Below are 13,006 nucleotides of genomic sequence, written 5' to 3'. Positions count from 1 at the left end.
TGGCTTGACTGAGTTGATGAACTCCATTGTCAGCCATGTCAGAAGGTTGATAAACCCTGCGTAAAAAAAGAAAATAAAGTGTAATGTGGAAATAGAGTGGGGTTAGATATCGAGCCCCACGGTGGGCGCCAAATATTCCGTCCTAAATGCGCCGAGGTCTGTGGCTTTCAGTCGAGCACCTGGATCCTTGATCGAGCTATACGTCGTCCAAGTACAACGATGCGGCGGGAGCACCTGCACAAAGCACTCCGACGCTCAAGTAAGTATATGAATTATAAGAGGGTAAAGAACAATAAACTGAAGTGAGTTATGTGACCTGAGTCTTTATGAGTTAGAGGGATTAGTTTTATAGACGTCTTGCGTTAGTGGTGGACCTCGTAGGTTCCGATTTCTTTGGTGAGTGCAGTTATCAATATCTTTGACTTGTATAGAGTCGTGTTTGGGTAGTGTAGTCTGTTTGAGGATAACGGTTTAGAAGATAATGTTGGCCTTATGATTAGTGACACGTGCTGTTTGTTTGTTTCCATTCTTTGAGGTCGGTTCGTAACTGAGTTTGTTCGCCGATTATTATGGGGTGCAAGTCACTTCTAATCAAGCAACTCTCCCCTTCAAATCCTTTATCTCTTCATCCTTCGTAGCAATTTCTTCTACAAAACTTATTTTCTTTTTCTGTATTCTCTAACTTCAGTCACTCCATATTTCCCTTTTCAAAAGCCTCCTTAATATGCTTTAGTTCCAAAGTACGACCAATACACATAAACCGAGCTCCCATAACCTGCACATCAAACAAAAGCCAAATTATACTCATATATTCACATTTCACAATAGCTATAATAAACTAACACAGATGTACATATAAAAATACTCAAACTCCTCTCCTTTATGACACGCTCTATCTGACATATTACAAGGTAAAACCTCGACTCTCAATTTCTCCCCCTCCCTAACCCAACTCGTCGACCTCAACTGATTTAATACTTTGTTCATAATCAAATAACGACACTCACAATTTAGCACTTTCACCAACCCAAGACACAGGGTCCGTCTCATCTATCGCCACCTCCATTTCTTCTTTCAAAACCTCCTCCTTTCCCTTATTCTTCTTTTTTCCCATTCTGAAACACTCCAACAAGTAACAAACAAGGACAAAACCAATACTTTCTCTAGGGGTGAACGCGGATCAGATCGGATATCGCCAAAATTTTGATCCGATCCGCACTAAAATCATCGGATCGGATCGGGTCCAATATCCGCAGTTTTTAAGGTTGGATCCGATCCGATTTGATCCGCACATTTACGGGTCGGATTGGATCGGATATGGGATATATTCGCAAAACACAAAAATATTTTTAAAAGCTTATTTTTATTAAAAAAATATCAATAAAATTTATTTTTTCTATTCTTTTAAATATATTTACTCTTAAAATAATATTAAACATATTTTCCTTAAATAATAAATTAAAATAATACAACATATATGATAATTATTAGTTGAAATAAAACATAAAAAGAATATTTAATTATTTATTTCTTTATTTTTACGGATACTCGGATATGCGGATAGCAATACAAAATTCGCAATCCGATTCGAAAGCCTTGCGGATTGGATCCATATCCACAATTTGCAGATCGGATTCGAATAAACACCACAGATATGCAAATCAAATCCGATCCATGAACATCCTTAACTTTTTTATACAGAAATAACAGAAAACACTAATCTCTGTTGCTCATATTCCAAAAACCTTTCTCTAATAACTTGTTACAGCAAAAGAACTAAAAGTGAGAATAATAGATAGAACTCCAAGCAAATCCCCTCTCAAATTCACAAACATTACAAGTTATTACATAGAAGACTCCTGAATAAAAACCTTTTAATTCATAAATTACATTTTCATCGTCTATTACACCCACAAAACCCACTACTCCCTTTTTACCATCAATTATAATGGCATAGGAATTTGTGAAAGTAACGGCTAACCATTTATCATAGACGTCCTTTCATATATCACATCAACATTATTATACTACAGTCTTTTTTACTTTTATTTATTATTTTTATTAATATTTTCCTCTCAAATTTTTAGTCTTTTAAACTTTTATTTTATTTTTCTTCTTTCGACATATATATTGATAGGAGTTATAGCACGTGTGTAATTTCCCTTTCACACTTTTTGTCACTTTTCTGTTATTGCTGTTAGATAGTTAGTTGGTTGAGAAACTGTTGGAAGGGGCTGGAAGCTTCCCCTGCAGCTTCTCTGTTCTACCTCTATATATAAGTGACCACTCTCATCACTGTACACAAGTTTGGCTTTCAATCTGAGTTCAATCAATGAAATTCCCTTTCTTTTCTCTATTCTCTCTGTCAATACCTTCTCCCCTTTAACTCTTCTTTCATCCAAATTACCCTTTATGATCTGGTACCTTTCATGGTATCAGAGCATATGGTGCCATATCTTCCGCAAAGACCAAGTCTCAAGAACAAGAAAACCCTAGCTTCTTACAATGGCTCACGGATTCATCGCAACACCAATCTCAATGAAGCTAGATGAGGACAACTTTTTGCAGTGGAAAGATCAAGCACTCTCAACAATTGAAGGGAATAATATGTTGAATCATGTCACAGGAAGAGGAGTTCCTCGACAGTATGTAGTTGAAGACGGTGAAACTGATGCATTGTTGAATCCACAGTATCAACAGTGGAAAAAGCAAGATGCATTGCTCAAGTCTTGGCTCTTAGCCTCAATGAGCAAGTCGTTCACTACGCGAATGGTTGGATGTACCTACACTCATCAAGTGTGGAAGAGGTTGGAGGATCACTTCGCCTCTCAGATCAAGGCAAAGGTCATGTAGCTGAAACACAAGCTCAGTACTCTTCAGATCGGAGCGTCCGTGACAGAGTATATACTTTCAATTAAAGGAACTATTGATGCATTGGTTTCTGTAGGAGAGGTAATTAATGAGAGCGATCATGTAAATGCGATCTTGCATGGTCTTACTGAAGAATATTCCTCAGTCTACACCTCTGTGTTAGCAAGAGCTCAAAGCATAACAGTGGCTGAATTGGAAGCCTTGTTACTCGCACATGAGAGTATGCTCTCCAGGTTTAGAAAGCCTGTAGCGTTTGTACAAGCTAATCTTGCTCAATTCGCTAGAGGAGGCTTTAGAGGTGGCTTTCGAGGAAGAGGAGGAAGAATGTCTCGAGGAAGCAGAGGTGGAAGGTTTACTCAAGACTCCTCACTGCAGGAACAACCAAATGAAGGACAATTCCATAGAGGCCAGTTCAATCGAGGAGGTAGAATGCAGAATCCAAGAGGCTATACGAATGAGAGACCTCAATGTCAGGTTTGTAACAAAGTAGGTCATACAGCAAGAATTTGCTGGTATAGGTACAGTGAAGACACCTATGAAGGAGAGTATGAAAATGGAAATGGAGGATACAGCAATGAAGGTTATAGCAGTGGACACAACCAGGCATATAGCAATCAAAATAGATCAGAATACAACAGTGGAAATAGAAGCAATCAGGCCTCTCAGCATATTTCTCAGCCTCATGCCAACTGTTGTAATGTACTGGCAACACCTGCCACAATTCAGGACCCGAACTGGTATCCTGATTCTGGAGCTACTCATCATATGACTCACAATGAACAGAACCTGTTAGAAAAGGAAGAGTATTGTGGCAATGAGCAAGTCATTGTTGGCAATGGAGCAGGTTTGCACATTTCTTTTGTTGGTAAATCGTGTATTAAATCTGATTTGAGCTCTAGAAAGTTATATCTTACAAAACTGTTGTGTGTGCCTGAAATTACCAAAAGCCTGATGAGTGTATATCAATTTTGCTGTGACAACCAAGTCTTTTTTGAATTTCATGATGATAGGTGCTGCATAAAAACCAAAGACACTCAAGAGATAGTGCTTCAGGGAGTTGTTCACAAAGGCCTCTATAAGTTCACAACTCTTCAAAGCTTTCCAGAAGCTTTCACTGCATCAGTAGGAAATAAAGATAACTTGCTGGTTTGGCATGCTAGATTAGGACATCCCAACTGTAGTGTTATGTCAAGGGTGTTAAAATCTTGTCATATTTCACTTCCTGTAACCAAAATTGCTTGTTCAGCCTGCTGTATTGGCAAATATCATCATTTACCTTTTTCCCTTTCACAAACTATATACAATCATCCATTAGAACTTGTACACTCTGACATTTGGGGGCCAGCTCCTATTGCTGACAATAATGGACATTGGTATTTTGTAAACTTCATTGATGCCTTTTCAAAATTTACGTGGCTTTACCTAATCAAATCTAGAGCTCAATTAAAATCAGTATTTAATCACTTCCAACAAACTGCTGAGTTACAATTAAACACTAAACTAAAGATGCTGCAAGGTGACAATGCTGCTGAGTATGTGAGCTTATCAAAGCTGTTGTAGGAAAAAGGAATTATTTGCAGGTTTTTCTGCCCTCATGTTCACCAGCAGAATGGAGCTGCTGAAAGGAAACATCATCATGTGGTTGAAATGGGACTTACCTTACTTGCCAATGCATTTATGCCTATCAAATTCTGGGGAGAAGCTTTTACTACTGCTGCAAATTTGATAAACATGCTGCCAACACCAGTCCTAAATGGAATGTCTCCCATTGAGAAATTGTTTAACAAAAAGCCCTCATATGAACAACTTCGAGTCTTCGACTGTTTGTGTTTTCCTCATCAGAGAGCTTACAACAAGCACAAGCTGGACTTCAGATCCTCCCCCTGCACCTTTATTGGGTATGGAACCTCTCACAAAGGCTATAAATGTCTCACCCAAAATGGAAGAGTCATCATCACCCCTCATGTGGTGTTCTTTGAAGACCAGTTCCCCTATAGACAAGCAACAAATGTTGCTCACAATGGACATGTCTCAGATAGACAAGATACCTCACCTAGTGTGCCAATCATTCCAACCATTCCAAGACTCCTTCCAAGCTCAACTGGCAATCAGCCCTTTAACAGCAACACCAACAACCAGCAATCAGTAACACTCCAACAACCAGCAGTCACACCCTCAATCAGTGCTACTCTTAGAACCCAAATGCCAACAGCAGCCTCTTCAAGTTCAGTTTTAATTCCTATTAATGACATTGAAATTGTGCTACTAACCTCTGAAGAATCAACACCTCTTTATCAAACTGCAGCAGTCAACTCTCACCCAATGATCACCAGGAGTAAAGCTGGTATAGTCAAGCCAAAGATCTTCTTTGCAAGTGTTGAGCCAAGATCAGTAACACAAGCTCTCAAATCTCCAGAGTGGAAGGCAGCTATGGATGTTGAGTATAATGCTCTAATAAAAAACAAAACATAGGAGTTGGTGAGTCTTCCACCCAACAAAGAAGCAATTGGCAGCAGGTGGGTATTCAGATTAAAGTATAATGCAGATGGAACTTTATAGAAACATAAGGCAAGGTTAGTTGCTCAAGGGTATGCTCAGAAGCCTGGTTCAGATTTTACAGAAACTTATAGTCCTGTAGTGAAGCCTGTGTCCATTAGGCTCATATTATCCATTGCTGTATCCAAGTCCTGGGCAATTAGGCAACTAGATGTCAACAATGCTTTTCTTTATGGTGACTTGACAGAGGAAGTTTACATGAAACAGCCCCCAGTTTATGAACAAGGAGATCCATTGTTGGTGTGCAAACTCACCAAAGCTCTCTATGGACTAAAGCAAGCACCAAGAGAGTGGTACCATAAGCTGGCTGGTGGTTTAAGAGAGATTGGCTTTGTTGCCACCAAATCTGACATCTCAGTCTTTATTAAGGAATTTAGTGGACTAAAGACCTATGTGCTTGTGTACGTTGATGATATCATAGTCATTGGAGAATCCCCAGAAATTGTGAGGGATGTCATAGCAAAGTTGAATGCCAAGTTTGCCTTGAAAGACATGGGAGATCTCCATTACTTTCTTGGAATCCAAGTGAATAAAACGTGTGATGGAGGGCTAGTACTTACTCAACAAAAGTACATTGGTGAGGTCCTAAAGAAGGTTGGCATGGTGGGCTGTGCACCGTGTCACACTCCTTTGCCTTCCACAACAAAGATCACAGCCCTTGGAGGATCAAGCTTTTGTGATCCACAGCTGTATAGGTCAATCATTGGCAGCCTGCAATACCTGACCATAACAAGGCCTGATATATGTTACAGTGTTAACAAGTTATCACAGTTTGTGCAAGCTCCCCTAGAGTCTCATTGGAGGCTGGTTAAACGCGTGCTAAGGTATCTCAGTGGAACAGCCAGCTATGGCTTGCATCTGAAACAAGAGAGTTCCATGGGAATAACTGCATACAGTGACTCAGATTGGGCTGGAGATCCAGATGATGGAAAATCCACCAGTGGCTATTGTATATTTCTTGGAGCCAACCTAATCTCTTGGGCGTCAAAGAAGCAAACAGTAGTGGCCAGGTCAAGCACTGAAGCTGAATATAGAAGCATGGCAGAGGCAGTAGCAGAGCTGTCCTGGATAAAGACTATGATGAGTGAGCTGCAGCATCCCTCACCTGAGGCGCCAATGCTGTATTGTGACAATTTGAGTGCTGTTTTACTTGCTGCCAATCCCATCCTTCACTCCAAGTCCAAGCATTTTGAAATAGATATGCACTTCATTCGAAACTATGTCAACACAAAGACAATTCGAGTTAGTCACATCCCAGGCTCGGTTTAAATAGCAGATATCCTTACAAAAGCAGTCCCTTCTGAGAGCTTCCTTCATTTTCGAGGCAAGCTGAGTGTTTGTGATCAGCAACAAATCACCAGTCAGAATGACAACAACCAGAGATGATGAAGAAAGGAGCTGAAGTGTTAACTAATATTCAGTATTTAACAAAAGCAGATAACTAGAGATGATGATAGGAGTTATAGCACGTGTGTAATTTTCCTTTCACGCTTTTTGTCACTTTTCTGTTATTGCTGTTAGATAGTTAGTTGGTTGAGAAACTGTTGGAAGGGGTTCGAAGCTTCCCCTGCAGCTTCTCTGTTCTACCTCTCTATATAAGTGACCACTCTCATCACTGTACACAAGTTTGGCTTTCAATCTAAGTTCAATCAATGAAATTCCCTTTCTTTTCTCTGTTCTCTCTGTCAATACCTTCTCCCCTTTAACTCTTCTTTCATCCAAATTACCCTTTATGATATGGTACCTTTCATATATTATTAACTGATATTAAGGACTAATTCTCTTATTATATTATAATTCTTTATGATAACTATCAATTTTTTTTATTTTGTTATTATTCAACGCAGTCTCAAATTCTTCTCTCTAACATAACTATTATTTTTTAAGTACAACAAATTGAGTTTGAGGGCTCTTATTATTACTACTACTACTATAATTCCGATTTATAGTTTGAAAGCTTAATTTATCCTATTAAAAAATACACAGGTCAAATTTGGGATTGTAATTCGGCAACTATAAATCCGACCCAATTATATCTATAAATTGAAATTCAAATACAATAACAAATATAACTTATCTTTAGTTAGAGAGAATCTTAATCTCAACAGCCCATTTAAAAACAGGGTAAAGTTGGTATGTTATTTACTCTAAATAACTTCATACTCATTTTCTACTTTTATTAACTTGAGCGTCGAAATGTCTTTTTATCTCTTGAAGGTGACGTATATCTCTTCTACTTATTTCAGACAAAGAAAAAATCAATCCCTAAATAAGACAAGTTATACCTCAAACCCGGATTACTATGCGAGAACAAGTATTAATAAAAATATATATGAAAACATGTTTAAAAAAAGACCAAATTAATCATACATTACAATTTTTTATAAATAAATAGCCACGTTGATCACATTGAATGATATCAACGGAAGAAAGATTTATAAAAGGGTTTTGAAGTATCCGTATATAGATATTGGATGAAGATTTGAACTTTTTGGGTGTATGCGAATCGATTAAAATATTTGAAGAGCAAAACCTCGTGAAATGCAAGGAGATTAGAACTTCCGCTCCGCCCCCAATCAATTAGTGTTTCTCCACAATGATTTAGCTAGATAAGGCCGGGTAGAGTGGTATCTGGTAAACTTATGATTAAACAAATGAAAATGATGAATTCATTCATCTAGAGACCAGAGATTTGATTTCATCTGAATCATGTGTGTATGAGCCGACATCCATCTAAGTTATACAACTAAGCATGCACAGGGAAAGGGAAAATATACTATGATATTATTTATTTGCTTAAGAATTTAACCTAAATATGCGTAAGCCATAGTAAATTAGGTATGAATGATCGTGGAAATGGGTGTCTCAGTAGTCAATTCTGAAACTGAGCACGATAGTCTTACAGCCTTAGCTGAGTAAACTGAGTAACAGAAACCTACCAAGGCTTGGCTTCCCACTTCAATCTTGTCACACTTTCTTAGAACTGCTAACTTTCATAGTTAGATTCTTTAAAACAAGTCATTTATGAAAGTAATAGTTACTGAAATAAATTAAATGAAAGGTTAAAAATAGCTTATTCTTTTCAACATTTATGGAGGCCAAGTAAATCTTTTTCCCCTTTCTTTTTCAGTTGGTATCGGTTTTAGTTAAGCCAATTGTTGATGACTTTCCATGATCGCTTACGAAGTTGTTACTGAATTCTGATACATTAAAAATTAATTCAAAATTGCCACCTTGGTTTGAAATAGTGGCTTCTGGCTGCATTGTCAGTCTAATCTCTACCATAGTGTTATAATTTGCCGACTGCCACGCGCACCCAACCCATTAGGTTATAAGCCCGAGTCATATGAAAAATGATGAAGCTATCGATTACAGAATCTTATAACAATTTTCTTTACTAGCATATGAAGGGTTCCGAGAAACGGACTGAGAAATACAAAAAGGACCCAACTAAGTTCAGTAAACAAAACCAATCAATGACCAACGTTCATATCCTTAATCTTCAAAACACAAAAAGGGGGATTGAAATACATGTGTATGAGAATTGAATAATAATGATATATTATGACGTCAATTCAGCGGTGAAATTTCATACAAACTACACATGTTAACCCTTCTTTTGAATTCACCAATCGATCTAATTATCAAATTGGTTGAGGCTGATACCTTTAGCCACCTCCAGACTTGAGTGTATTGCTCAGCCTGCATAAGAAGTCAAGGCCATTAATACAGTACAGCACAGCAGAATAACATTTCATATTGCAGATGCCTCTTTCCTTATGAATTAGTACAGACCTAAAACCCTGCAAATTTATTCAACTTACCAGTCCAGGCCCTCAAAAAGTCCTTCGCCTTTTATGGCAGAAGTTTTAAAAATAGACCATTGGCGATTTTTTATCTTGTGCAATTCCAGAGACTCTGTCACTGCAGCATCATCAAGGGCACCAGGAAGGTCCTGTATAGAGGAAAGAGATGGTGAAACATAAAAAAGGTACGCAAGAAAAATAAATTTTAAAGAACCAATATTATGCATAGAGCATATTCAATGTCAAAAATGTGCATACACATAAAAGTACTTAAAGTGAATATTGAATATATGCTTTTGCATCATGTCACTCAACAAAGATTTATAGTAATATTACCAGCTTGCTAACTTTAAATATTTTATTTCTTAGTCCTCCTTGTTATGAGAATCCAACAAATATAGATAAAATTTTCACCTGTTTGTTTGCAAAAATGAGAACAACTGCACCCTTTAGCTCTTCTTCCTGACAAAAAGGGTTCAGATAAAATAATTAGTATGGAGTATTTTTATAAAAATTAAATTACAACCATAGGCAGCACAACTGCTATTACTAAAGCTTTACCTTTATCCAGGTCATGTGACAACTAAACTATATTATTATTAGAAGTATAACTCATCACCACCGCTCAGCGGCTTGTTATAGGTATAAGAGAATTTTAAGAATCATTCACACCAAGTTCTTTGATCAGCATTGATGCAAAATGCAAATGAGGAACAACATACCTCCAGAATAGCATGGAACTCTTCCTTAGCTATCACAAGCCTATCGGTATCACTCGAATCAACAACATAGATTATTGCTTGAGTATTTGGAAAGTAACACCTCCAATATGGCCTAGAAAGAAAACCACGGCAATACACCATAAGCAAAAAGATTGGTAAAAGCAATGGAGACTAGACATAAAAGAGAGTTATATTCAGTAGCCATTATACCTTTCTTTGTCTATGAGAAGCAAGGCAAACAATAAATGCAAACATTTTGGGCATTGAAATGCCTTAAATTAAAATGAAGTAGTTTTATGCTGCACATGCTTATCACATGCAGTTTTTTGGAATAACATGGAGGGGATTAAGCATAGGATGGTTACAGGATGCTCAACAAGGAAAAAAATAAATAGTACAAGCAAAGGCAAATGACACAGTTCAAAATTTTCAAACCACTGGATTTTAAGTTGAAACTGAATGTAGCCCAAAAAATAAATTAAAATAACAGAAGTTTATCTCTGCATCCACAAAGCATGGCTAGTTGATGTTTAGTCTTAGTAATATGTTTCTTCCCACAAGGTGCTACTAGTGCCACCATAATTTCAAACTCATAGGATTAGTCAGTGATATCAAAACTTCTGTATAGTTTGTGATCATATATATAATCAACAAACACATTGTAACCAACAACATTGTCCAGTTGTCTTTATGTATGTTTTTCTTTGCTAAATATTAATTCAATTAAATTCCAGATATATATATCATTCTAAACACAAAAATTGATTATCCAAATAAGGATTGGTACTTTTATATACTAAATGTAGAGGGAACTTTCGTTATAGTCATACACACAAGTCAAAGAGTTTAGTAGCCACGTCAAGTCTAGAGGCCAAAATATGTAGTACAAAACAAATTGTTAAGTCCAAATCCTTTAGCATCCTAAATAACTATTGTAGTACATATTCACATTAAATAAGAATGAATAAAACAAATGCAAATTGGTGCAGCATTCCAAAACATACAAAAAGTCACCCTAATATTAATTTAGTAAGGATTAATATCATACATCTTCTTTATCAGTTAGAAAGAAGCAAAAATGAAATAAAATGGCTTACCTGATACTGGTTTGCCCACCTGTATAAGAAGAGTTTTGGTATCAGTATTAGAAATAAGAAAAAAGTCATCGTTGTTTGCTACATATGAAGTCTCATGTAAACAATGAAAAAATTTGAATGATTGAAAGCAATGACTATATTGAAGTATCAATATATCTCCAAGTAAAGGTAGTTATTTTCTTCAAAACATAGAAAGTGAGAATGCATAATCAAAAACAGCATTTGAGGATTGAATATGGAGAGATCATGATCATGTTATTCTCAAGGTTTTCATTGCTTTTTAATCTTTACCCAAACTCCATCAAATTTCAAAAATACCAAATTACCAATTTATACAGAATAAAGATATTTATATTCAAAAGAAGACTAAGCTATGGCATCTCATTTTGTTAAGGCAGTGCATTATAACTAGCAGTAGGAATGTATTTAGCATGAGATAGAGGAATTTCACATTGTTTGTATACAGCCAACCAGGGATGAATCCCCCTGCACAATTCAGAAACACAGACACAAAATTTAACAGTGTATGTCATCAAAACCATGGTTTTATTCACCAGTCTTAAGTTGACTATGTCTCCAATACTAAGTAATTTCTGATCACGGGATGCCAAGTTTCTAAACTGGCATACATTTATAATAATCTCTTTAATCGGTTCCAAACCAGTACAACAAATGCGCAAAAAACATTTGCATTGAATCAAGATGAGTAAAATTGTTACCTAAATCCCAAACTTGAAATTTAATGTTGTTATATTGCACGGTTTCAACATTAAACCCGATTGCTGCATCAAATTGTCAAATCAAAAAATAAATCCGTCAGTCACGACACAGAAGCTCGTATAAGCAAAGCACAAGCAGCATGCACACACGAAGATAAACGATATCCGTAAAATGAACGGAAATAAATCTAAATGAGCTGAGGCAAATGAATCTAAAACGAGATCGAGTACTAACTTGGAATCGTTGACACAACTTCACCCATCTGAAGCCGATCTGAGAGGAAATGTACGAGAATAACCAACAAATTAACAACGAAACAGAAGGAGTAGTAAAATTCGAAGAGAGAGAGAGAGAGAGAGAGAGAGAGAGAGAGAGAGAGAAGCTGAAAGGAAGAAGTGCATACAGAGGATGGTAGTTTTTCCGGCATTGTCGAGGCCGAGAACGAGGATTCGAGCTTCCTTGTTACCGAAGAGGGACGAAAACAATTTCGTGAACACTAATCCCATCTTCCGATTCGGCAGAAGCGATGGGAACCGTGGAGTCACAGGAAATTAGAGCATGAAACGATTCACGAATGGCTCTGCGCACAAAACGGCGACGCGTATCGGGGATCAGATCTCTAGTACGGAGGTGCGCGCGAAAAATTGTGGAAAACGAGGAGAGCAAGAGAAGTGAACGTCAGTGTGAATCTGCATCCATAATTTCGTGACTCAGCACTCAGCAGAGAAGGTGAGACGGTCTCTGTATACTGTAAGGGAGAAAACGAATCACAAAAACAAAATCGCGTATTTTGCAAGGTACTGTGGGTTTATTTTGTTTTTGGTCGTGAAGGTACTGTGGGTTTGGGCCTCCACTTTCCCAATTGGGCCTGACCTCAATTTCGTTGGGCTTTTCCCTCTACTCGATTTTCAGCTATGTTTGCCGTACGTGTCCATAAGCTAATTTGATATTTAAGAGATTGAGTTAATAGTTGAAATCGTCCTTAAAAGATATCTTGATTTCTATTTTCGTTCTCAAAAGATAAAGTTAATTAAAACCGTCTTCGAAAGATGACGGACATGATCACGTTCGTCCTTTTGTCATCTCTTTCGCTGAGGTGGCTAACGTTGGGTAACGTATTCCGTTAACTGCCAGCGTGGCAAACGCCTAAGTATACGTTGTTGTTGCTGACAAGGTAAGTATGTTAAAACAGTTTAAATCAGTCCCTTGGTTGATGAACCCTAATCCTAAATTC

General features: G+C 37.2%; 1 protein-coding gene across 1 annotated transcript; it reads right to left on the bottom strand.

Moving 5' to 3' along the window:
* Window positions 1-8,774: 8,774 nt before the first annotated feature.
* On the bottom strand, window positions 8,775-12,548 carry LOC130971188 (ADP-ribosylation factor 1). The gene is made up of 8 exons (XM_057897092.1): window positions 12,176-12,548; window positions 12,007-12,045; window positions 11,772-11,834; window positions 11,053-11,071; window positions 9,956-10,067; window positions 9,648-9,695; window positions 9,252-9,382; window positions 8,775-9,129 (listed from the first exon to the last, which is right to left on the bottom strand). Exons 1-8 carry the CDS (start codon window positions 12,276-12,278, stop codon window positions 9,096-9,098), a joined length of 549 nt encoding a protein of 182 aa, XP_057753075.1. The 5' UTR covers window positions 12,279-12,548; the 3' UTR covers window positions 8,775-9,095.
* Window positions 12,549-13,006: the final 458 nt, after the last annotated feature.

Source organism: Arachis stenosperma, chromosome 1 (genome assembly GCF_014773155.1).
Source record: "Arachis stenosperma cultivar V10309 chromosome 1, arast.V10309.gnm1.PFL2, whole genome shotgun sequence".
Taxonomy (NCBI): domain Eukaryota; kingdom Viridiplantae; phylum Streptophyta; class Magnoliopsida; order Fabales; family Fabaceae; genus Arachis; species Arachis stenosperma.
Note: the sequence above shows the minus strand (reverse complement) of the source record. Positions and strands in the feature narration are given on the sequence as shown.

Excerpts from the sequence above, each read along its gene's own strand:
- LOC130971188 (XM_057897092.1), bottom strand. The coding sequence starts at position 12,278 with ATGGGATTAGTGTTCACGAAATTGTTTTCGTCCCTCTTCGGTAACAAG. Across the intron at positions 12,046-12,175 it reads CGGAAAAACTACCATCCTCT|ATCGGCTTCAGATGGGTGAA; the intron begins GTATGCACTTCT and ends ATTTCCTCTCAG. Across the intron at positions 9,696-9,955 it reads AGTTCCATGCTATTCTGGAG|GAAGAAGAGCTAAAGGGTGC; the intron begins GTATGTTGTTCC and ends CCTTTTTGTCAG.